The 23,691-nt window shown below is 41.9% G+C and overlaps 1 protein-coding gene across 1 annotated transcript in view; it reads left to right on the top strand.

Moving 5' to 3' along the window:
- The window catches only part of nfxl1 (nuclear transcription factor, X-box binding-like 1), a 221,529-nt gene that overhangs the window by 34,992 nt on the left and 162,846 nt on the right, over positions 1-23,691 (top strand). Inside the window, exons 8-10 of the mRNA XM_078547444.1 lie at positions 3,837-3,951; positions 9,268-9,392; positions 12,167-12,289. Coding sequence (XP_078403570.1) covers positions 3,837-3,951; positions 9,268-9,392; positions 12,167-12,289 — 363 coding nt within the window. The remainder of the gene's footprint in view (positions 1-3,836; positions 3,952-9,267; positions 9,393-12,166; positions 12,290-23,691) is intronic.

Below are 23,691 nucleotides of genomic sequence, written 5' to 3'. Positions count from 1 at the left end.
AATGTAACCTCAACCCCACATTCCTGCCTACCCCGATAACCTTTCACCCCCTTGTCAATCAAGAATCTATCTAGTTCTGCCTTAGAAATATTCAAAGAACCTGCTTCCACCGCCTTTTGAAGGAGAGTTCCAAAGACTGGCAACCTTCAGAGAAAAAAATTCTCCTCATCTCTGTCTTAAATAAGTGACCCATTATTTTTAAACAGTGACCCCTCGCTCTAGATTCTCCCACAAGAGGAAACACCCTCTCCACATCCACCCTGTCAAGACCCCTCAGGATCTTAAAGGTTTCCATTAAGTTGCCTCTTACTCTTCTAAATTCCAGTGGATACAAGCCTAACCTGTCCAGCCTTTCCTCATAAGACAACCCACCATTCCTGGTATTAGTCTGGTAAACCTTCTCTGAACTGCTTCTAATGCATTTATGTCTAATAAGGAGACCAGAACTTACCATTCGATGATTTGTCCTCTCCCCCTCGATAAGTTGAGCTTCTCGCAAGCAGGAAGCTACAGGGATGAAACTTAATTCAGGATGCAGACTTCATCTAGGCTCGTGTATGTGAGCGACATCTGTGCACAGATCTGAGTTAGCAATGTGTAGGGCACGTGGCAGCGAATAACCTCTTCCCATATAAACGTATCACTTACCAAGGGCACCAAGATGTTGTTCCTTGATTGCCACTATTTGTAACCATAGTAACTCTGTACTCTCCATGGTCTGAAACTGTCACTGACTTCAGGAAGATTGATTCGTTAGAAGGAAGAACTCAGCTAGTTCTGTGTTCGATTAGTCATAGCAACAGCTGTACCGATCCAACTGACCGATACATTTCTTCCCGTAGTCCCAGCCCCGTTCTTCGCTTTCGCTGTCGATTTCACTGAAAAACGTGGTTTCCCTCTGACAGTCACATTCGTCTGACTGTTTTCTGTCAGGATGATAAAACCCCAGAGCTCAGCACTGCACCAAACATTTGTACAATTAATCAATTCAGATTTGATGCTATGCAATTGTAAACTTCTGAATACCTCCAGCATGTAGTATGCAGCTTAGTGATAATTTTTCCTGTGAAGTGCTGGTTTTCATTAAAATGACTGAAGATACTCTGTGTGGGTCATACCTGTAATGTACAATCAAATTGCCTGAGGCAGAAGTGCACGCTGGAAATTATGGTTCCACTGGAGGTTAAAAAAAGGCTGTTGGTACATGGATTGTGTGCTTCACAGCAAATTTCTAATACCAAAATGTCAGCACTTAATTTCATATTATGCCTGCAGGTGCCACCTTATATTTAAAAAAAAACTTGCCTTGAAACTTTTGTAGTTATTTGGGTTGTTCATTATTTTTATTAATCTGGGCTTGCTTCTAGTAAAACTGCTTGAAAAAGATGTAACTTCACCCTTGGGCGCAACAGCGTTCTCCCCAATTATTTCTAGCAGTTTCTCAGTTTGGGTCCTGCAAGGGCCACTCAGCTCTTGACCTTATTACAGCTCTGGTCAAGACATAGTCAAAAGAGCTGAACTCAAGAAGTGAGGTGAGATTGACTGGCCTTGACATCAAGGCAGCATTTGACCAAGTGTGGCGTCAAGGAGCCCTAGCAAAACCGAAGTCAATGGGAATCAGGGGGGAAACCCTCCACTGGTTGGAGTCATACCTAGCACACAGGAAGATGATTGGGGTTGTTAGAGATCACTCATCTCAGGTTCAGGACATCCATTGCAGGAGTTCATCAGGATAGTGTCCTAGTTCCAATCATCAGCTACTTCATCAATGACCTTCCCTCTATCATGAGGTCAAAAGTGGGGATGTTCACTGATGATTGCACAATGTTCACCATTCGTGACTCCTCTGATATTAAAACAATCTGTGGCCATATGCAGCAAAACCTGGACAACATTCGGGCTTTGGCTGATGTGTGGTGCAAATGTTACTTGCGCCCAAGTGCCAGGAAATGACCATCTCCAACAAAGAATCTAACCATCACTCCTTGACACTAAATGGCATTACCATCGCTGAATTCCCCACTATCAACATCCTGGGGCTTATCGTTGATAGGGTAGATGCTGAGAGGATGTTTTTCCCCGTGGGGGAATCTAGAACTAGGGGGCACAATTTTAAAAACAAGTGAAAAGGCACTCAGTGGAGCGCGTACCTCTGCCATGCTGTATTAACTCAACATTATTACAATCACACTGCTGTTCCTTGAGGCTTTTCCCTGCCTGGTTGATGCTCTATGTTGCGGTGAAATTGACAAACACTTTGGAGACTTGGATGTGGCTTTCCATTGTTTGTTCAAATGAATGCAGGGAGAGCCTGTCTTAGTCAATGCAATCTAAATCAGTACTCTGCCCTCTGAGGTGTTACATTGTCTTTTATGCCTTTAGTCCCTTTCCTTTCATGACTGAGGATGTGTTCTTGGTCACATAGGCTCATAATCTATCACAATGAGTGCAAAGTGTTTCAGATCAACTATCTCGTATTCTGTGTACCCAGCATTCCAGTGACTGACGCTTAGCAGATGTGAACCCAGTAATTACAGATAACTACGTGGTAGCCTGGGCTAGTTTTTTGTCTAAACTAACATATGTCAAGTATTCCAGCAGCCTTTGCTTTACAGGCTCCTTCCTGATAGCTTTTCATGGCTGAAACTACTACTGCTGTCATGCTATGCTTCTGCTATCCTAAGTTACCTTTGCTAATAAATGACAAACACCTTGTACACTCTAACACTAGCTATAAAGCTGAAAAAAGAAACCTTTTTTAAAGAGCTTTCATCCACATCCAACAACCTGCCTTGAAAACTTTGCTCACATTTTGACAGCTGTGACAAATTCCACCACAACAACTGAGACAACCCACAACATTCTTCAAAAAAAATGTCACCTTAACTCCATTAAGTTCGCCCTATTTACCAATGTCAACAGATTCTTTAAAAAGTTCCAGGGTCTGGATTGGATTCATATCTTTGCCAAAAACTAACCAGGAACCTCCTTGGGACATAGCCTATCTATGTACCAAGTTTTGTTGAAATTCGTTCATTAGTTTTTGAGATATGTTATTTACAGATTTAACAGGCAAAAACATTACATATGCCCACCTTCAGTGACTGAGGTAGTAAGGGGCCTCCCCTCTAAGATGGAGATGAGGAATTTATTCTCTCTGAGGATTGTTAATCTTTGGAATTCTCTTCCCCAAGAGGCAGGGTGTAGAATATATTAAAGGTTGAGTTGGACAGATTTTTGATCTATAAGGGATTCGAGGGTTATTAATGACAGGCAGGAAAATGGAGTTAAGGCCACCGTGAGATCATCTTGAATGGTGGAGCAGGCTTGATGGGCTGAATGGCCTACTCCTCCTATTTCTTATGATCAGCTAAGGAAACATAATTTTAACCTTGTTTGTATCATGACTAGTGGGGAAGAATCCAAGAAGTAATGCATCATATGTGAAAGGCATAATTTTTGTCACACAAATGTGTATCTGTTGTTTACATGTATGTAATTATTCCTGCCAGTTGAACACGAGTTGTGTTATATCCATTGTGTTTCTCCAACTTTCTGAAGAACTTTGAATATTAACTAGTGAGTAAGGAAGTAACTGTCCCAGCAAAATTCTAAACAAAAAGTAATTGTGCAAAGCATAGCTTTTTGGAGGGGAGAAAATGGTTTCGAAAATGGTCAAAATGACAATTGAGTCTATTAACAGATTAAGCTTACTGGTTTCTGTTTTCTATCCTCCTGTTCATTTGTCAAAGACTTGATGTTAAAGTAAAAAATAATTTTAAGGATTTAAATTAAGTAAAATTATGTATTTGTAAATCAAAATTATTACCGCTTAGGTGTGTGGAAGAACTCTACCTTGTGATAACCATACATGTGAACAGGTCTGCCATCGTGGGGTTTGTGGAAATTGTCCTCGCTCAGGATACAGGGCTTGCCCATGTGGAAAGTCAAGTATGTATATACACATAATAAAAAAAATCTTCGTTTGCTACCTATAAAACCTTATTTCAAGTCGGCATGTTTTTGTCCCTTTTTTATGTCAATAGTTTATATTCTAAATTATTTTGTTCACAATTAACATGTAAATTGTCTCATATTTCAAGCCTCTGCTGCAAAGAAATGGTGCTATGGTGACTCAGTCCTGTATGTTAGCCTCTGCTGCAAAGAAATTGTTGTGCTCTAAACAGCTCTAGCACTCTGTTTTCCAAATTCCATAATTACTGCTGTTTGACTGTCAGCCATGGATCAGTTGGTGGCACACTTGCCTCTGAGTTACAAGGCTCGGGTTCAAGACCCACTCCAGGGATTGAGCACAAAGATCCAGTGTAGTACTGAGGAAGTGCTGCACTGTTGGAAGTGCCATCTTTTGGATGAGATGTTAAACAGAGGCCTCATCTTCCTGTTTGGGTAAATGTGAAAGATCTCATTGCACTCTTTTGAACAAGAGCAAAGGAGTCCATGTCCGAGTCAATATTCGTCCTTGAATCAACGTCACAAAAGCGGATTATCTGATTATTATTATATTGCTGTTTGTAGGATTTTGCTGTGCACAAGTTGTCTGCCATGTTTTCTACATTACAACAGTGATTACACTCATTACTCAATTGGCTGTAAAGCACCTAGAGACATCCAGTGGTTTTGGAAAGCGCTAATTTAAATGCAACTTTTTCTTTTTTTAGCTATAAATAATATAATTTCAGTATGATAAACACAAAATGAGCACTGTATTATATTTGTCTGGCCTGGTCTAATTGTCCTTTCTTCCAAACCTGCATCACCTGTAGACAGACTGTTTGCTGTTAACCCCCCCATATTCAATGTCACTGTAGATTGACTATTGTATAGAAAATGTATATAAAATGAGCTCCCTGAATTAGTTACTTTTTAACATAATTTGTAATATTGGGAAGACCAAAGCTGTCTTTTTCTGCTCCTTCCATAAACTCTATTTGTTTGCCACAGATTCCATCACTCTTGGCCATGCTTTTAAGAATTGAAACAGGCTGTTTGTTCCATAGCTGGGTGATAAACCCCATATCCTTTCTTGCACCGCCACTATATTAACACCCTCTGCTGCTGAAGCCCTTTACACATGTCTTTGTCACCTCCACACACATTAGGCCACGATTTCCATCGACACAGGGAGAGGGAAAGACAGAGAGAGAGGCAGAGCGAAAGAGAGAGAGGGAGAGATCAAGGGGCAGACAGAGAGGGAGAGAGACTGAAAGACATTACGTGGGTAGAAGTGTAGTAGGATTTGCACTTGCACTTGGTCAAATGTGTCAAGTTGTAGGGACTGGACCATTTACGTAAATGGGGAGTATGGTCTGCAACTGTAGAGGCCTTGCCCTATTGATTTGGTAGAGGCTGTGGTGGCACTAAGCCATTGCATTGAAGGACCTCAAGGCCTGGGAAGAGATGATGAAAATTGGCCTTAAAAATGTTTTTCCCCCCTTTATGGAGGAATGGGGCTGCCTTCAATAGGTAATCGATCCCTGTAGGGTCAATTTACCTTTATTCCCAGCAATCTTGGAGCTATTGGAAGACAATGGCATCATGGTAATGCCACTGGACTAGTAGACCAGAGACCCAGGCTAATACTCTGGGGATAAAAGCAAAATACTGCAGATGCAGGAAATCTGAAAAAAACCCAGAAAATGTTGGAAAAACTCAGCAGGTCTGACAGCATCTGTGGAGAGAGAAACAGAGTTGACATTTTGAATCTGTAAGACCCTAGCTCTGAAGAAGGGTCATATGGCCTCGAAACGTCAATTCTGTTTCTTGCTTCACAGTTGCTGTCAGACCTGCTGAGTTTTTCCAGAATTTTCAGTATTTGTTTGTAATACTCTGGGGACATGGGTTCAAATCCCATCACGGTAGCTGGTGAAATTTAAATTCAATTATTACAAAAAAAAATCTCAGTAATGGTGACCATGCAACTATTATCGTTTGTCATTTAAAAAAAAACCCATCTGGTTCTCTAATGCCTTTTAGAGAAGGAAATCTTCCATCTTTACCTGGTCTACATGTGACTTCAGACCTACAGCAGTATTGTTGACTCTTAACTACCCTCTGCAAAGGCCAAGCAAGCCACTCTGTTTAAGGGTGATTAGGGTTGGGCAACAAATGCTGGCCTTTCCAGTGACCCCACATCCCATCAAAAAATGCAAGTGTCACCTGCCAACACAAATGGCCGTGCAATATGGCCACTGATACTGCCTGCGTCTATGCAATGGTCTGCCCGTGTGCAGGAATCCAATTATGTACATACATCAGTTTACCCAGCACATCGCCAACTTGTTTTGCTTTCTAACTTGGTTATTGCAATATGCTCTTAGTTTGTGGATTGCTTGGAATATCTAGCACACAAGCATTTATTGACAGTTGGAGAAAGTGTTACAGTATTTTATAAGGAATGACAGGGGCAATCCAAAATTGTTACTGAACACCGATGCTTCAACTCACTTTAATGATTTCTGTCATCTCACAATTTATAAGCACTGTGAACATATGTTGCTAAATATTCAGTGATTCGAAAGATTATCAGATTTTGCAAAGTACTGACAGCCACTTTATTTTGATGCGTGGTACATAGTTCTTGAAAGTAAATAAGCTGGGCTCATATCGCACATTGCCTTCTATAAAGATGATGGCCGTGCATACCACTGCACATGCACGGTGTTTGGCAGCAAACGCACCCAAAAAAAAATGATAGGATCTGCTACTCTTCAGCAGGTGCAAATCCTGATTTAGTCTGTTCCATGCTGAGCTGAGTGGAATTCCCAGGATAATCTGCCTGGATATAGGAGAAGGTGCAAGGTACACTTCAGTGCGTTGAAAGCTAGGAAAAAACCTGGTGGATAGTGACTTTCCCTCAATGTAGCCTCTCCACAGGGGATTATACCCAATTTCTAGCTTCAGGAATTTCAGGCTTTCTTTGCTGACCTCCCTTCTATACCCTCCACAAGTTCTCAAATTGTGCATAGCTGGCATGCATATTCTGTCCCATACCTACATCGCGCTCCTCATCTCTCCCTTTCCTGCTTAGTGTCTGTTTTTCTTGTGCCTGTGTGTAAAATGTGGTTGAATGTTTTTTACATTAATTGAGTTACATAAATGCAACAATTGCCATTGTTTTATTATTCTTAGAGGTTTGGGAAAGAATTGTAGTAGACAATGGGGGAAAATTGTCTGTTTATTTTTTCCTTCTCAATTTTTTTTTTCCCCTACCTCCCTCCACAATTGCTAACTGATTTTTGTTTTTCGTTTTCCAGCAGTACTCTTTTTTTTAAAATAAATATTTCTTTGAAATAATATTCAGTTTTTTTTTTGGTGGGCATGGCTTAATCATCTATTTTGAGGCCTGATTATTGCAACCACAGCCTGTAAAAGGGTGAACCTATTCTGTTGTTAGGGAAAACCCAGCACTTTTAACTCCCCCCCGCCCCCTGCCATGACCCTGGTCAACTACTCCTCTCCCTGCTCAGCAACCCTCTCATCCTCCCTCAATTTTCACTGAGGTCACATGAAGTCAGAGACATTAAAATGGGGTCACTTCGGGGGAAAAAAGTATGGGAAGCACTAACATAGGATGTCTCTCAGACCCCACCCAAGAACTTGTAAAGCAAGCACTATCAAACCAAAGTCATGTGAGATGACCTTACCCCAAAATTTCATTTGACCCTTTTCAGCAGTCAGGTTGGGATTCAAATTCTGGATTTATATTGTCATATTGGAAAATAAATAGCTGCTCTTCTAGCGTGAGTGCAGGTTGAAGTAAGCACAGCATCCTGGAAATTGACTACGATTATGTTCTATAGAACAGGGTATTTATAAGTTATATTTCTTAATTCCATTCTCAAGCTTGGTCCAATTTTATGCTTCCAATTGTATGCCCCACATCCCTACCGATGATCTCCCTTCCCACCCTGGTACTGAGAGGTCAGGTTTCACTCAATGTTGAGGGATGTTACACAGGTTTATCTCTCCACCTGCTCCCTTGACCCGTCTATTGCCTCTGTGCTGTACCTACAATCCAATTTTGGATCAGCCACATTTTCTTCTAGCTTAATTTGGGAAGACTGAAGCCATAATTTTTAGTTCTAGCTTCATATTCTGTATCCTTGTTACTGATTCTGTCCCTTTCCTCAATCACCGTCTTGGGTTGAACTGGACCGTTCACAACCTCAGCACCCTATTTGGCTCAGAGTTAAGATTCCAAACTGTAGCCTTCCATCCCACGGGTGTTATTGTGCTGTAGGTATATTCACCAGCTCCAGGATTTCTCCAGTACTCCACATTTTCCAATTTCTCCATGAGGGTTGCATGAGGCTTCGAAAACCTTATGGAAATAATCAAAGTCTTATTGTCTTGTTCCTTGCAAAACGCTGCACTTTCACATACAGACATAATCTACTCTTCAGATTTCCCACATTAACAAAATCTAGGGCAGAATCTTTGGCTCAGCGAGTGGGAGTGGGGCCCACTCGCTGAGACGTAAAATGACGCGGGGTGACATTGGGATGCACGCCCGACAGGCATTTAGATTTGCAGTTCAGCGGGCGCACAGCCAAGTTGGCTGCGCACCCGCCGAACTGTCAAAGGCCTATTAAGGCCAGTTTAAAAACTAATTAAGGCAATCAGCTGAGCTGCCCGTCCAACCTTAAGGTTGGCGGGCAGACAAAGAGCCCAGGCGGCCTTCACATTTTTCATGGAACCTCACCCGCGGGTGGGATGAGGTTTCATGAATGATTTAAAATTTTCAGAAAAATTGTTATTGAAATTAAGGCACATGTCCCAGCTCATGTGACAGTTTCACATGAGGGGACATGTCATAAAAATTTTCTTGCCACTTTATTACACTTTTTGGGCTTAAAACTAATCTCCGAGGCACCTCTGAGTCTGTCCCGACTCGGGCAACCCCCACTCCGCCCGCACAGGGAGTGCTCAGTGCTTCCGGGTGCGCGTCACGCTGGGCGGGCCTTAATTGGCCCGCTCATGTAAAATGGCGGCACAGAGCCGATCGGGGCACCGATCAGGCCCCTGCCCGCTTTCGCGCTGCCCGCCTGACAGGCAGAAAATTCTGCCCCCAGTTTATTTCTGATTACTCCAGAGGGCTTCCGCAATACCTGCTTATGGATAACAACAAAAACTCAAAGAATCACCTTGAGAGCAAGATTCCTTAGTATTTTTCATCTCATTAAAAACCTTTTCCTTTCTTGTGGATAGAAACCAGAAACAAAGTGAAGGATTTTTTGCTTTTTCCAGAATCTGCACTGCCCTGTACAGAGGATATACCAACCTGTGGTGATACTTGTGACAAACCATTGGAATGTGGCCTTCATAGATGTTCAATGCGCTGCCACCGAGGTCCCTGTGAAACCTGCAGACAGGTGAGAGCATGCATCAGTTCACTCGTGTAGTGACTTTTAGGTTTATGTAAAAGTATATTATTAAAAGACTTTTTAACATAAATGAGCTTTGGAAAAGTTTGCTGATCTCTCCATTCCTGCCATTCGTATTTCTCAGAACTAATCTGCTCTTGGTGTGATTAAATGGAAGGGATTGGGATGATGTCTGTTTTTCACCATTTCATAGGAGTTATGCTTTGCTTTGAAGTGGTACTTTACATGCAACCTTGATGCAAACTGAATAAACTCCTTAACTGAGGCATAAATGCTAGTGTAGTGGTTGTTGTGCCAGATGGAGTACTGGAAGACCATCTTTGATCTGAGAGATGAGGACAGGGAAGGTGAAGTTGAGCAGCTGAGGAACAGAACATTGGAGGCAAGGATGAAAGGAAGATTAAGACCTCTACAGGAATTTGGGTGTGTCTAACTAACCAAATTAGAATTTGATTTTTTGTTCAAACAGTTAAGAATCATGACCCATTAATGTAGGTTCAAATGTTAACTAATCCTGTTGCTGTCTCTTTGAAATTGAAATTGTTAGTTTAATTATAGCAAATGCTCCTGTTGAGTGTGTATAAAATATGTGTAGCTAGATGAAGAATTACACCATGGGAGAAGCATGAAGAGGGAGCTTCCCATGAATTAAGATGTCTCAAGTTATCTGCTTGTGATGAATATTTTCAGGGCTGTAACTTGGATGGGTAGCGCATTTATTACCGTACCCTGCAACTGGTATAAAAAATATTTATATTGACTGAAAAGTTTAAAGCAATACAAGTTGACGAGAAAACTAAAAAGGATGGAGGAGATTGTTTTGAAGTATCAAAGAAATTGCTTTGTTTTGAATCCTTAGATCTCGCAGGATGTAGAAACAATTGCAATACACTATTCCTTCCAGATAAAACAATTGCTACAAAATCATCCCATTAGAGCATGTGCTTTAAAGCCTAATTTCACTATTAAATCAAAGACCATTGACATCAGTCCCAAAAATGACAAGTTGAAATATATATGCACCAATAATGCACGAGAAATTTCATCAAGCCAAAAGGGGAAAAGTGTGGGTAGAAATTTGTCTCGGGAGGTGACACAAAACGGACGGTATTGGATTGGTCATCCGTTATATGCAGTGTCTGATATTTAATTCCATTAACTGCAATGGAACTGAATATTAGGTGTTCTATTCTGTAGTATCGACATTGTCAGATGAATGAACAGAACCACTATGTGGATTACAGAGGAAAGATATTTAAGGAGGATGTTGTTGTCAATAAGGATAGGATAGTCTCAGTGCTACTGTTGAGTCAAGTTCTGAATATGAGATCATGACCAAATTGTAGTGGGATTAAAGTTATGAGGCAACAGCTTTTTCCAGAACTTTGTAAAGAAATAGGGTATTGGAGGGAGGGTGCTAACTGGAGAGAATCAGTGCAATGCTGTCACTCCAATTGCATGAATTCCCATCAGTAAGAGGTGGAGAGGATGAAGTTAAGTGATTAGCTACTGAGAGAGGAGGGGTTTAAGGAAGCAGTAGACAGTGACAAGTTAAGAGTGCTGAGAGGGAGGGCTCAATTGACAGAGAAAGACAAGGTGGGTCATAGAAGGCAGTTATCCAAATGGCCTTGAGTTTAGATGCAAAATGTCAAGTTCCTTGTATTTTACCAATACAGCTGGAGGTAGTCTCACCAGATCTGATGTCAGATTTTCAGGGCAGATGCTCTCCAAGCATGTTCTAGATTATGAACGATGGATTTGAAGTTAGAGGTGGTGGTTGTGCCAGACGGAATACTAATCTTTGATCTGAGAGATAAGGACAGCGAAGGTGAAGTTGAGCAGTTGAGGAACAGAACATTGGAGGCAAGGATGAAAGGAAGAATAAGAACTTTACAGGAACTTGGTTGTGTCTAACTAACTAAATTAGAATTTTTTTTTCAGCTCTCTGAACGGTTATGATTCTTTGGTTTGCAACATGTTATGGTTCTACGTCATGTTGTGAATGGTGAAACCTAACACCTTATTGAAGGCATAGACAAAAATTTCTTGTTGGATGGGATAATTGCAGTATAAATCTTCAAACCAATCGGATTATTTTTGTTTGTTTGTGCAGTCAAAACTATTTAATGTTATCACATATAGTTAGGCACCTGTCTACTTTTAGAATTTTAATATAGTAGTTTGATACCCTAGGCAGCTGAACAATGTTTGATTAATGTCTTCCATTGGAAGGATTGATTTATAAAGCACTTAAGATGTTCTATATTTCAGTTTGATAGTAGGTTGGCATAAAGGATTATTCCAGGACTTTTATTCCTTTTGAGAGAACCACAAGACTACTCGGTGCATTTTTGAAGTTCAAAGCAACTGTTAGTGTACCCCGATTTCTTTAAGTAATCATGTACAACAATTTGAGGACTATTGAAAAACATTAGGTAAATTTAGACAGTAGGAAAGTTTGGACAGTAGCAGTTTAGGAATCCGTAATGTTTTAATGTCCAAAAATTAAACCTATTACTTCTAGTTTTTCAAGAAATAGATATTGTATTAAACAAGATGTTACCAGTATATTTCTAATGCTCAACATTCAGAAGTGGAATGTGGTTATTTTGGAAAAAACCCTTAGAATATAACTAAGAATGTTTCCCTGAATAATTTAAAAATTGCTTTGCTATAAATCTTGTTACCATGAAGGCATTCTGTAAAATAGTGATAAATCTTCTATCAGCACTATTTAAGTGTGTGTTGTTTTTCATTTGCAGGAAGTGGAAAAGCAATGTCGCTGTGGGAAGCACTCAAAGATTTTGCCATGCCACAAGGAGTACTTGTGCGAAACAAAATGTGCCAAATTGCGTGATTGCCAAAGGCATCAGTGTAAGAGGAAGGTAAGAGTGAAGGGGAGCCTGAATTTTTTCTCACCAAAGTGAAATCTGTACTAGTTATTTTCACAGCAGTATTACACAAGAACCTTGCAAATTTACCCTGTGCATCGTCCACCATTTTGTTAGATAAGTTACCAGAACAAATTTCAATTTTATTTAATTAAAATTGTTGAGTAGAACTGAAGAATTAGACAACCAGATAATTATGCATTATGCACTGTAGGAAATCATGATTGAAGATACACAACTTGCATTTATACAGTGTCTTGAATGCAGTAAAACATCACAACACACTTCACAAAATTATCAAAGTTTGACACAAAAGCACATAAGGCAACATTAAGGGAGGTAATGAAAAGCTTGGTCAAAGAGGTAGGTTTTAGAGTGTCTTAAAGGAGGAAAGAGAAGTAAAGAGGAAGATAAGTTTAGGGTGAGAATTACAGAGCTTAGACCTAGGCAGCTAAAGGTATGGCCAGTGGTGGAGCGATTAAAATTGGGGGTACACAAGAGGCCAGAATTGGAGGAGTGCCGAGATCTCTGAGTGTTCAGAACTGGGGAAGGGTGAGGTCCTGGAGGAGTTTGAAAGCAAGGATAAGAATTTAAAAATGGAGGCTTTGCTTAACTGGGAGCTCATGTAGGAGCAAAGTGAACAGAATTTGGTGAGAGTCAGGATTTCGGCTGCAGAGCCTTGGAAGAGTTTAATTTTAGGAAGGGTGGAAGATGGGAGACTGGACAGGAGTACTTTGCAATAATCAATTTTAAGGTAACAGAAGCATGGGGGAGGATTTCAGCAGCAGATCATCTGAGGCAAGAGCAGAGGTGGGTGATGTTATGGAGGTAGAAATAGGCAATTTTAGTGATGAGCGGTCATGGGGTAGGGAGCTCAGCTTGGGGCCAAGTACAACATAGGGCAGAATTTTACCGTTGGTGAGCAGGGACGGGGCCCGCTCACCGACGTGTAAAATGATGCGGATGACATCGGGCGGAACCCCCGACATCATCCCGCCCCATTTAAATTTTCAGGAAGGCGGGGGCACAGCAAAATCAGCTGCAGGCCCGCCGACCTGTCAATGGCCACTTGAGGCAATTGAGAGGATCAATTAAGCAATTAAAGGACCTGCCTGTCAAACCTTAAGGTTGGCGAGTCGGCCAGGAGCCCCGGCGGCAACTAGAAAAAACATGAAACCTCATCCAGCGGCGGGATGAGGTTTAATGTAGGGTTTTAAAAATTGTAATAAAGTTGTTATGGAAATTATGAACATGTCCCAACTCATGTGACATTGTCACATGAGGGGACATGTAAGGGATTTTTCTTTTCTCTATTTTTAATATTTTTAAAAGTCGAGGCGATCTCCCTGAGGCAGCACTTAGCCTCAGGTAAATGAGTGCCCTCTTTCATGCACATGCGCGAAAGAGCGCACTCTTGATTTTAGGGATTCCCCTCTGCCCGCACAGGGAGTGCATAGCGCTTCCCAGTGGGCGTCACACTGGGCGGGCCTTAATTGGCATAAAATGGCGGTGCAGCCCTGATCACTGGCGGTGATCGGCTCCACACCCGCCCGCGATTGAGTAGGCCCGCCTGCCCGACATACGGAAAATTCTGCCAATAGTGTGCAAACACTCTGGTTCAGCCTCAGAACAGTTGCCTGGGAGATGTTTGTAATCATGTCTGGGGAACAGATTTTGTGCTGGGGACTAAAGACAATGGTTTCAGTCTCCCCAGTGTTTAATTGGAGGAAATTTCTGCTCATTCAGTACTGAATGTCTGACAAACAGTGTAACAAATTGAAGGCATTCGAGGAAACTAATATGTTTTTGGATGACGTTGTAGAGGGACAGCATGTAGATGAGAAACAGGAAGGTACCAAGGATAGATCCTTGGGAACATAAGGGGTAACTGTGAATGTGAGTTGTGAGGAGGATGCAGGGAGGCTTCAAGGGGATTTGGATAGCTTAAGTGAATGGGCAAGAACATGGCAGTTGGAATATAATGTGAATAGGTGTGAAATTATCCACTTTGGTAGAAAAAACAGAAAGGCAGAGTATTTGTTAAATGGTGAGAGGTTGGGAAGTGTTGATGTCTAAAGGGACCTGAGTATCCTTGTTTGAGTCAGTTGCAGGTGCAGCAAGCAATTAGGAAGTCAAATAGTATGTTGAGCTTCATCGTAAGGGGATTATGAATACAGGTGTAAAGATGTCATACTGCAATTATATAGAGCCTTGGTGAGACCGCTTTTGGAGTATTGTGTACAGTTTCGCTCTTCTTATCCAAGGAAGAATAATATTTTCCATAGAGAGAGAGTGCAATGGAGGTTCACCAGACTTAATCCTAGCAATGGTGGGATTGCCTTGTGAGGAGAGATCAAGGAAACTGGGCTTGTATTCTGTAGAGTTTCAAAGAATGAGAGGTGATCTCATTGAAACTTACAAAATTCTTACAGGGCGTGACAGGGTACATGTGGATAGGATGTTTCCCCTGGCTCGTCAGTCTAGGTCCAGGGGATGCAGTTTCAGAATTCCTGGGGCAGGCCATTTAAGACTGAGATGAGGAGGAACTTCTTCACTCAGAGGGTGGTGAAACTTTGGAATTCTCTACCCCAGAGACCTGTGAAGCTCAGTCATTGAGCATGTTCAAGACAGAAATCGATAGATTTTTGGATACTAATGACATCAGGGGATATAGGGATAGTGGGAAAAATGGCAAAAGAGATAGATGATCAGTCACGATCTGTTTGAATGGTGGAGCAGGCTTGACAGGCCGAATGGCCTACTCCTCCTATTTCCTATGTTCCTAACTTTGAGAGTGAGAAGAGAAGCCATTGCAGGTGATTCAATTGCTGTGACTAGAAAGGTAAAAGTGGAGCTAGGCAAGTGCAATCCACTTGGCTGGATGACAGAGGTGGGGTGTTCGAGGAAGATAATCAATTGTGTCAATGGCTGCACACAGGTTGAGAAGGATGAGGAGGGATATTTTCTTTACTATGGTTGCAGTCACATAGGATGTCATTTAGCTACATCTGGTTACAGCACCATAATTCTCCAACTTGCATTTCCGTGTAGAAACACAGGATTGATGAAGTTAAATGTATAATTATAAGATGAAAGCTAATTCTATTATGAAATGTGTGTCCTGTAGGGCATTTTTGCATAAATAATTGGATAATGTAAATAGTCAATTTTGAGAATTGTGCGCTTGTGCGAATGTCAATTAAAATCTTGTCTCCATGTGTTTTTCGCCGACTTTTCCATTATAAGGTCTTGTATCTGCAATTAGAAGCTAAATGGTATAAACTTGTCATGCTGTAATTATACCTTCCTTAATATGTTAAACTTTAAGACAAAGCAAGTTTTTTTTTTTCCTTTTTTGATCCCCATCTCTCCAGAAAGCAGTACCTGACATTGGAACATCGTTCCACGGAGTTTGCTGCTGCCTGATATTTTTTTCTTGAAGTAACCACTTGTTATGTAAGAGCTTAGACTTTACTTGGGGGAAATCATCGCTACCAATCCGATCCTATCAACCCCTAGTCCTCACACATGTATTCTCTCAGGGGTGTTTAAGATTGCATGCTGCTGTTTGAAGAAAAACAGAGATTTTCTGATGTCCTGACAAATATGCACCAGCAACAACTTGTATTTATATAGCACATTTTAATACAAATAAAATATCTCCAGATGCTTCACAGGAATGTTTTAATACAAAATTTGACACCGAGTCACACGGGTACATATTGGGGTAGATGGCCAAAAGCTTGGTCAAATAGGTTTTAAGGTGAGTTTTAAAGGAAGATAGACAGGCAGAGCCAGAGCGGTTTAGAGAGGGAGTGCCAGAGATCTAAGTGCCTTAGCAGCTGAAAGTACAGACACCAATAGTGGAGCAATTAAAATTGGGAATGCTGAAGAGGCCAGATTTGGAGGAAAATAGTTATCTTGGAGAGTTTGGGGCAAGAGGAAATTGTAGAGATGGGCAGGAGCGAGGCCGTGGAGGAATTTGAGAACATGGATGACAATTTTGAAATCAAGGCTTTTCTTAATGAGATAAAAGCAAAAAACTGCGGATGCTGGAAATCCAAAACAAAAATAAAAATACCTGGAAAAACTCAGCAGGTCTGGCAGCACCTGCAGAGAGGAACACAGCTAACGTTTCGAGTCCGTATGATTCTTCAACAGAACTAAGTAAAAATAGAAAAGAGGTGAAATATATCCTGTCGGAGAGAAGAGCAATACTTCTTCAAGGTAGGCATTCCTTGAAGAGAAGTGGCAGTCAATTAAACATTAAGATAAAAGCAAAAAACTTTTCTTAACGAGTTCCACTGTAGGTCAATGAGCACAGGGATTTAGTGAATGAACAGGACTTCTTGTAAGTTAGGAAATGGGCAGCAGAGTTTTGGATGACCTCAAGTTTACAGAGGATAGAACGTGGGAGTTCGGCCAGGTGTGCATTGGCATAGCTAAATCTAAAGGTAACAAAGACATTGGTGAGGATTTCAGGATTACATGCATCGAGGCAAGACAAGGACATGCCGTATAATGGAGGTGGAAGCTGGTGGTATTAGTGGTGGAACTGCTGATGTATGATTGGAAGCTCATTTTGGTTGAATATCAATCAACACCCCCCCAAGAACAAATTAATTGATTGTTTGATACATTGCTTTTAAATATGCTTGACTGTATGGAAAAAGGCCACCTTATTTATCCACAAAATAATATACCTACCTGCAAAATGTAATTCATTGTATGTTCAGGCCATTGGGAAATTTGAGATGTGGTGAAGAATTTTATATGTACACTTTTTTCCTTTGAATTTAACTTTTAAACAACACAAAGTAGTCTGTTTTCTAAACAAAATTTCTTGTGAATGTTCTTCATGTGTAGATGTAAAATATTAAAATATTTTCTAGTTGGTCAAATTTGAAAGATTTTGAATTGACATTGTACACCCTGACTCAGCTGACAGCAGGCTTACTCTCCAGCAGATGTCACTGTTCTGTGACTAGAAACAGTAACCCTACTCGTTTTAAAAAGAACTCTAGCCTAGGATTACCTAGACCAGTTAAAGAAGCCTCACTGATACACAATTTGAGATTAGCCAGTACATGGACTAGGTATCAAATTTTGAACCACCTTGGCCTGTAATCCACCACTACATGCTTTTAACCATAGGGCTGCAGGGAGTTCCTATTATGTTAGGATGGGTTAGGGATGGGTGATAAATGCTGGCCTAGTCAATGACGCACAGATCCCATGAACGAATTTAAAAAAAGATTGGTTTAACTGTTTATATAGAGCCTGGTCCATAGACTTTGAGACAGTTAGCTGCAAATAAAAACAGAAAATGCTGAAAATACTCAGCAGGCTCAGGCAGCATCTGTGGAAAGAGAAACAGAGTTAATGTTTTAGGTTGTTATTTCATCGGAACTGGAAAGCATTAAAAATATAAATAGCTTTTACTAAGTGAAGTGGGGACGGTGGAAAAAAAGCAAAAGGGAAAGTCTGTGATAACACAAGAACATGAGATAGGCAGGAGTAGACTATACAGCCCATGAAGCCTGCTGTGCCATTCAATATGGTCATGGCTGATCTTGGGCTTCAACTCCACTTTACTGCCCATTCCCCATATCCCATGACCAAACATTTGTCTATCCCAGCCTTAAATATAGTCAGTGATGGATAATTGAGAACCCTCTGAGGTAGAGAATTCCAAAGATTCACAACTCTTTGAGTCAATAACTTCTCCTCACTTCAATCGTGCTTGATTGGCACCACATCCACAAACATCCACTCTCTCCACCACCGACGCACAGTGGCAGCAGTGTGTACCATCTACAAGATGCGCAGCAGTGTGTACCATCTACAAGATGCACTGCAGGAATTCACCGAGGTTCCTTAGCACGTTCCAAACCCACGGCCACTACCATCTTGAAGGACAAGGGCAGCAGGTAGATGGGAACACCACCTGGAAATTCCTCTCCAAGCCACTCACCATACTGACTTGGAAATATACCACCACTCCTTCACTGTTGCTGGGCCAAAATGCTGGAACTCCCTCCCTAACAGCACTGTGGATGTACCTACAGCACATGGACTGCAGCGGTTCAAGAAGGCAGCTCACCATCGCCTTCTCAAGGGCAACTAGGGATGGGCAATAAATGTTGGCCCAGCCAGCGATGCCCACATCCCGTGAATGAATTTTAAAAAATGGTTGAGTCTCATCCTGAGGGCGTGCCCCCGTGTTTTAGATTTTCCAGCCAGTAGAAACAACCTCAGCTTATCCTGGCAAGCCCTTTCATAATCCTAGTTGTGTCAATGAGATCACCTCTCATCATAGGATAAGCCTCTTGTCCCATGGACCAATTTAGTGAAACTTCACTGTACTGCCTCCAATGCAAATATATCTTTCCTTAAATATGGAGACCAAAACTGCACAGTGTTCTAAATGTGGCCTTACCAAAGCCCTGTACAACTGCAGCAAGACTTGCTTATTCTTGTACTACAATCCTCTTGCAATAAATGCCAACATGCCATTTGTCTTCCTAATTGCTTGTTGTACCTGCATGCTAACTTTGTTCCATATGACGAGCACACCCAAGTCTCTCTGAACATCATTTACATGTTTCACACCTTTCAAAAAATATTCTGCTTTTCTATTCTTTCAGACCAAATTGAATATCCTCTTCCCTTCTCCACATTATACTCCACCTGTCAACTTGTAGCCCATTCACTTGACTAGTTTATATCTCTTAGCAACCTCTGTCCTCCTAGCAACTTAGATTTCCACCTAGCTTTGAATCATCAACAAACTTAGATGAAGAGAGAGCAATGTATCCGTCATTAATATAGATTGTAAATAGCTGGGGGCCCAGCACTGATCCTTGTGGCATTCCACTAGTCACAGCCTGCCAACTTGAGAATGCCCCATTTTGCCTGCTCTTTGCTTCCTGTCCGTTAGCCAATTCCCAATCCATTCTAATATATTACTCACAACTGCATGAGCCCTTATCTTGCCTATTAACCTTTTGTGTGGCACCTTGGACCACATGGACTGCAGCGTTTCAAGAAGGCAGCTCACCACCACCTTCTGAAGGACAATTAGGGATGAGCAATAAATTGCTGGCCCAGCCAGCAATGCCCACATCCCATGAATGAAAATAAAAAACCTTATTGAATGTTTTTTGGAGACCTAGGTATACTATATTTACTGGCTTCCCTTTATCTAACCTACTAGTAACATCCTGAAAAAACACAAATAAATTTGTCAAACCATGTGGACTTTGTCTGATCATAGAGTGGAAGACAGAGATTAAATGACAATTGAGTTGGTGGTGCAGTGCCAAAAGGAGTGGTAATGGGATAAGAAGAAACAAAAGATGTGTTTAGAGGAGGTATGAATGGCAGACTAATGAATAACTGCTGTTTGAAAGCAAAAACAAGGGGAAAACAAGACCAAACCAAAATCTACAAAGAGAAAGGGCACAAAATGAGAGAAAAAGTTTTGCTTTGAAATTGTTGAGCTTGGTGTTGAGTCCAAAAGTCCATAGAGTGCCTAATCGAAAGACGAGGTGCCGTTCCTCGAGCTTGCTTTGAGCTTCATTGAAACCGTGCAGGAGGCTGAGAACAGCTCAGGAGCATGATGGAGAATTGAAATGATAGGCAACTGCAAGCTCGATGTAATGCTTGCAGACTGAATGGAGGTGTTCTGCAAAGAATTCACGCAACCTGTCTTTGGCTTCGGCAGTGTAGAGCAGACTGCATTGTGAGCATACGGCATACTAAATTGAAAGAAGTACACACAAATTGCATTTTCACCTAGAAGAAGTGTTTGACGTTTTGGACGGTGAGGAGAAAGGCAAAAAGACAGGTGTTGCATCTTCTGTGCTTGCATGGAAAGCTGCCACGAGAAGGGGACAGGATGTTGGGGGTGATTGAAGGGTGGACCAGGGTGTCACGGAGCAAATGGTCTCTTTGGAATGCTGAAAGGGCAGAGGTAGATGTGTTTGGTGATGGCATCTCCTGGGTGTGGTGGAAATGGCAGAGGATGGTTCAAAATCCTGGAACTCCCCAACAGCACTGGGTGTACCTACACCACATGGATTGCAGTGGTTCAAGAAGGCACTTCACCACTACCTTCTCGAGGGCAGTTAGGGATGGGCAATAAAGGCTGACCAAACCAGCAATGCCCACATCCAATGAATGAATCAGAAAAATAAAGGATGATCCATTGGATATCGAGGCTGCTGGATTGGAAGGTGAGGACAAGGAGAACCATGTTGTTCTGGGAGGAAGGGGAAGGGATGAGAGCAAATATGGGAAATTGGGTGGATAGGGTCAAGTGCCCCAACCAATCACTGTGGGGGGTGTCCTTGGTTGAGGGAAAAGGCAGGCACATCTGAAGCACTGGTATGGAAGGTGGCATTATCAGAATAAATGCAATGGGGAAACTGGAGATTGGAATGGAGTTCTTGCAGGGAGCAGGGTGTGAGGAAGCATAGTCAAGGTAGCTGTGGGAGTCAGCGGGCTTATAATGAATATTTGTTGATAGCTACCTCCAGAATTGGAGACAGAGGTTGAGGAAGAGAAGGGAAGAGTTGGAGATGGATTATGTGAGAGAAGGGTGGAAATTGGAAGCAAAGTTGATGAAATTTTCCAGTTCAAAGCAAAAACGGGACAAAGCACTGATAGTGTTATCAATGTTCCAGAAAAGAAGAGCTGAAGGAGGGGACCCCGAGTAGGACTGGTTCAAGGAAAGTTCCACATATCTCGCAAAAAGGCAGGCATTGCTAGGCCCCATGAAAGTACCTATAACAGCGCCTGAAGTGAATGAAGTTAAAGACAAAGTTGTCCTGTGTGAGAACAAGTTTAGCCTGGCAGAAGAGGGTGATGGTGGTGGGTGGAGACTGGTTGGGCCTCCGTTCAAGAAAGAAGCAGAGAACCCTCAGTGTTCTGGTGGAGGATGAAGGTGTAGAGAGATTGGATGTTCAAGGTAACGAAGCAATGGTTAGGACCAGGAAATTGGAATCTGTTAAAGTAAAGAATATCGGAAAAGAGGTAGGTGGGGAGATATTGGACAAGGGCAGAAAAAATTAAGTCAAGATGAGAAGAAATCAGTTCACTGAGGCAGAAATAGGCTGAAATGATAGGTCTTCCAGGGCAGTCCTGTCTGGGATTTTGGGAAATGAGCTGTTTGGTGTTGAGAGGCCATGAGGTTGGAAGCTGTGCAGGGAGAGAAGTTGAGGTCAGTGACAGTCCTGGAACCAATGGCTTGATGTTTGTTGGTGGCAGCATGGTTCAGGGGGAGGCAGAAGGAAGTGTTGGAGAGTTTTCTTATGGCCTCTGCAAGGTAGAGGTTGGTTTACCAGACAGCAACGCCACCATCTTCTCAGCAGGTTTGATGACGATGTTGGGTTTGGACCTGAGAGAATAAAGTGCAGCAAGTTCAGAGGGAGTTGATTTAGAGAGAGTGGGGGGAGCAGAGAAATTGAGATGGCGATGTCATGCTGGCAGTTCTCAAGAGAGGCTAAGAGGCCAGAGAAAGGCATGCAGGTGGAGGGAGAATACTGGAGCCAGGTAAAGGGGTCTGCAGTGCAGGGGAGGACACCTGGCTAAAGAAATAGTTATAAAGGCTGTGTGAGAAGAGCTCAGTTGTGATGCAGTTGGTACATGAGGGGATGAAGCTGAGGCTTTTGCTAAGGACAGATCATTCGGGGTCAGACGAGGGAAGGTTGGAGGGTATTGTGAATGCACAACAAGAGGTAATATTAGAAGGTATGGAGTCAGCGATAAGTAACAGAAAAGAAAGATCTGAAGCAGTATTGCTACCTATGAGTTGCTGAAGCTTGCAATCCTTCATACCTGAAAGAAAGAAAGTCTTTCGTTAAAGCGTTGGGTATGATGAAGTATGAAATGTAACTACAGACCAGGACAGTTTTGAGACAGTGAGTTGGTGCTGCTGAAGAGAGCGGATGAGTGTGTGAATTTGACGGCACATGACTTTGAGTATGGATCTCGATGCGGCGAGAACAGTTCAAGAAACACTGAATGTCCAGGAGATATCTGTAACCGTGGGTAGATCCAAAACTTTAAGGGTGGAATTTCAGTTGGAATCCAGTGGATTAAGACCAAGCCAGAGGCAGTTGCTAAGGAAGAAGATGTGGCTGTGAAATTGAATTTTGGTGGATACCTGATCAAACGAGCAGAGGGAAATAGAAAGTGATGAAGGTGCACAGGGAAAAAGAGACTGATGGGAAATCCTGTTGAAGAGGAGAACCTCTTCAATGTGCGGATTTCTGGACGAGTTGTGGCAGTGAACTAAACACTAATACAAAAGCAAAATATAACCGATGCTGGAAATCTGAACTAAAACAGAAAATGCTGGAAATACTCAGGTCAGGTAGCATCTGTGGAGAGAGAAACAGTTAGGCTTTCAGGCTGATGACCTTTCGTCAGAATTAGGAAAAGTTAGAAATGTAATGGGTTTTAAGCAAGTGGAAGGTGGGGAGGGTGGAAAAAGAGCAAAAGGGAAGATCTATGGTAGGGTGGAAGATAGAGATTAAATGACAAGAATTGGGTGCAAGGTCAAAACGAATGGTAATGGGCGAAGTAAAGAAGAAAGAAAGACTTGCCTTTATGTAGCACTTTTCACAATCACCGGATGTCTCCATTGAGTACTTTTGAAGTATAGTCACTGTTGTAATGTAGGAAAGAGACTAAAGATGATTCGAGAAGGTATGAATGGGAGAATGATGAACAGCTGCTGTTCAAAAGCAAAACCAAGGGAAAAATGTGACTAAAACTGAACCTGCAAAAAAAAAGGAAACGATGAGGCAGAGGCTACGGTCTAAAATTGTTGAACTTGATGTTAAGTCCTGAAGACTGTAAAGTGCCTAACTGAAAGATGAAATGCTATTCCTCAAGCTTATGCTGGTCTTCACTGGGACACTGTAGGAGGCTGAGGACAGAGGTCAGCATGAGAGCATGGGGAGAATTAAAATGACTGGTGACAAGAAGCTCAGGGTCATGCTTGTGGGTGAACAGAAGTGTTCTGCAAAGCTGTTACTCGTATGTTTTTGTCCTCCCCATTGTAGAGCAGATGGCATAATTAAATAGAGTATACCCAATTGAAGGAAATACATGTAAATCTCTGTTTCACCTGGATGAAGTGTTCGAAGCCTTGAATGGTGAGGAGAGGGGAGGTAAAAGGGCAGGTGTTGCATCTCCTGCGCTTGCACGGAAAGCTGCCTTGGTTATTCATGTTGTTAACATTTCTTCAACTCTTGGATCAGCCCAAAATAAAACATATGAAGAACCGTAACCTCTGCCCGCATTTTGTTTTATTTTATTTCCTGCAATTAGCTGTTCCCTCTTTGTGCTGGTAGCAATCCTTTCATTTACTTCGTCCTTGACCATAA

Source organism: Cetorhinus maximus, chromosome 1 (genome assembly GCF_964194155.1).
Source record: "Cetorhinus maximus chromosome 1, sCetMax3.hap1.1, whole genome shotgun sequence".
In the NCBI taxonomy this organism is placed as follows: domain Eukaryota; kingdom Metazoa; phylum Chordata; class Chondrichthyes; order Lamniformes; family Cetorhinidae; genus Cetorhinus; species Cetorhinus maximus.
This window is presented reverse-complemented; position numbering and strand designations above follow the sequence as displayed.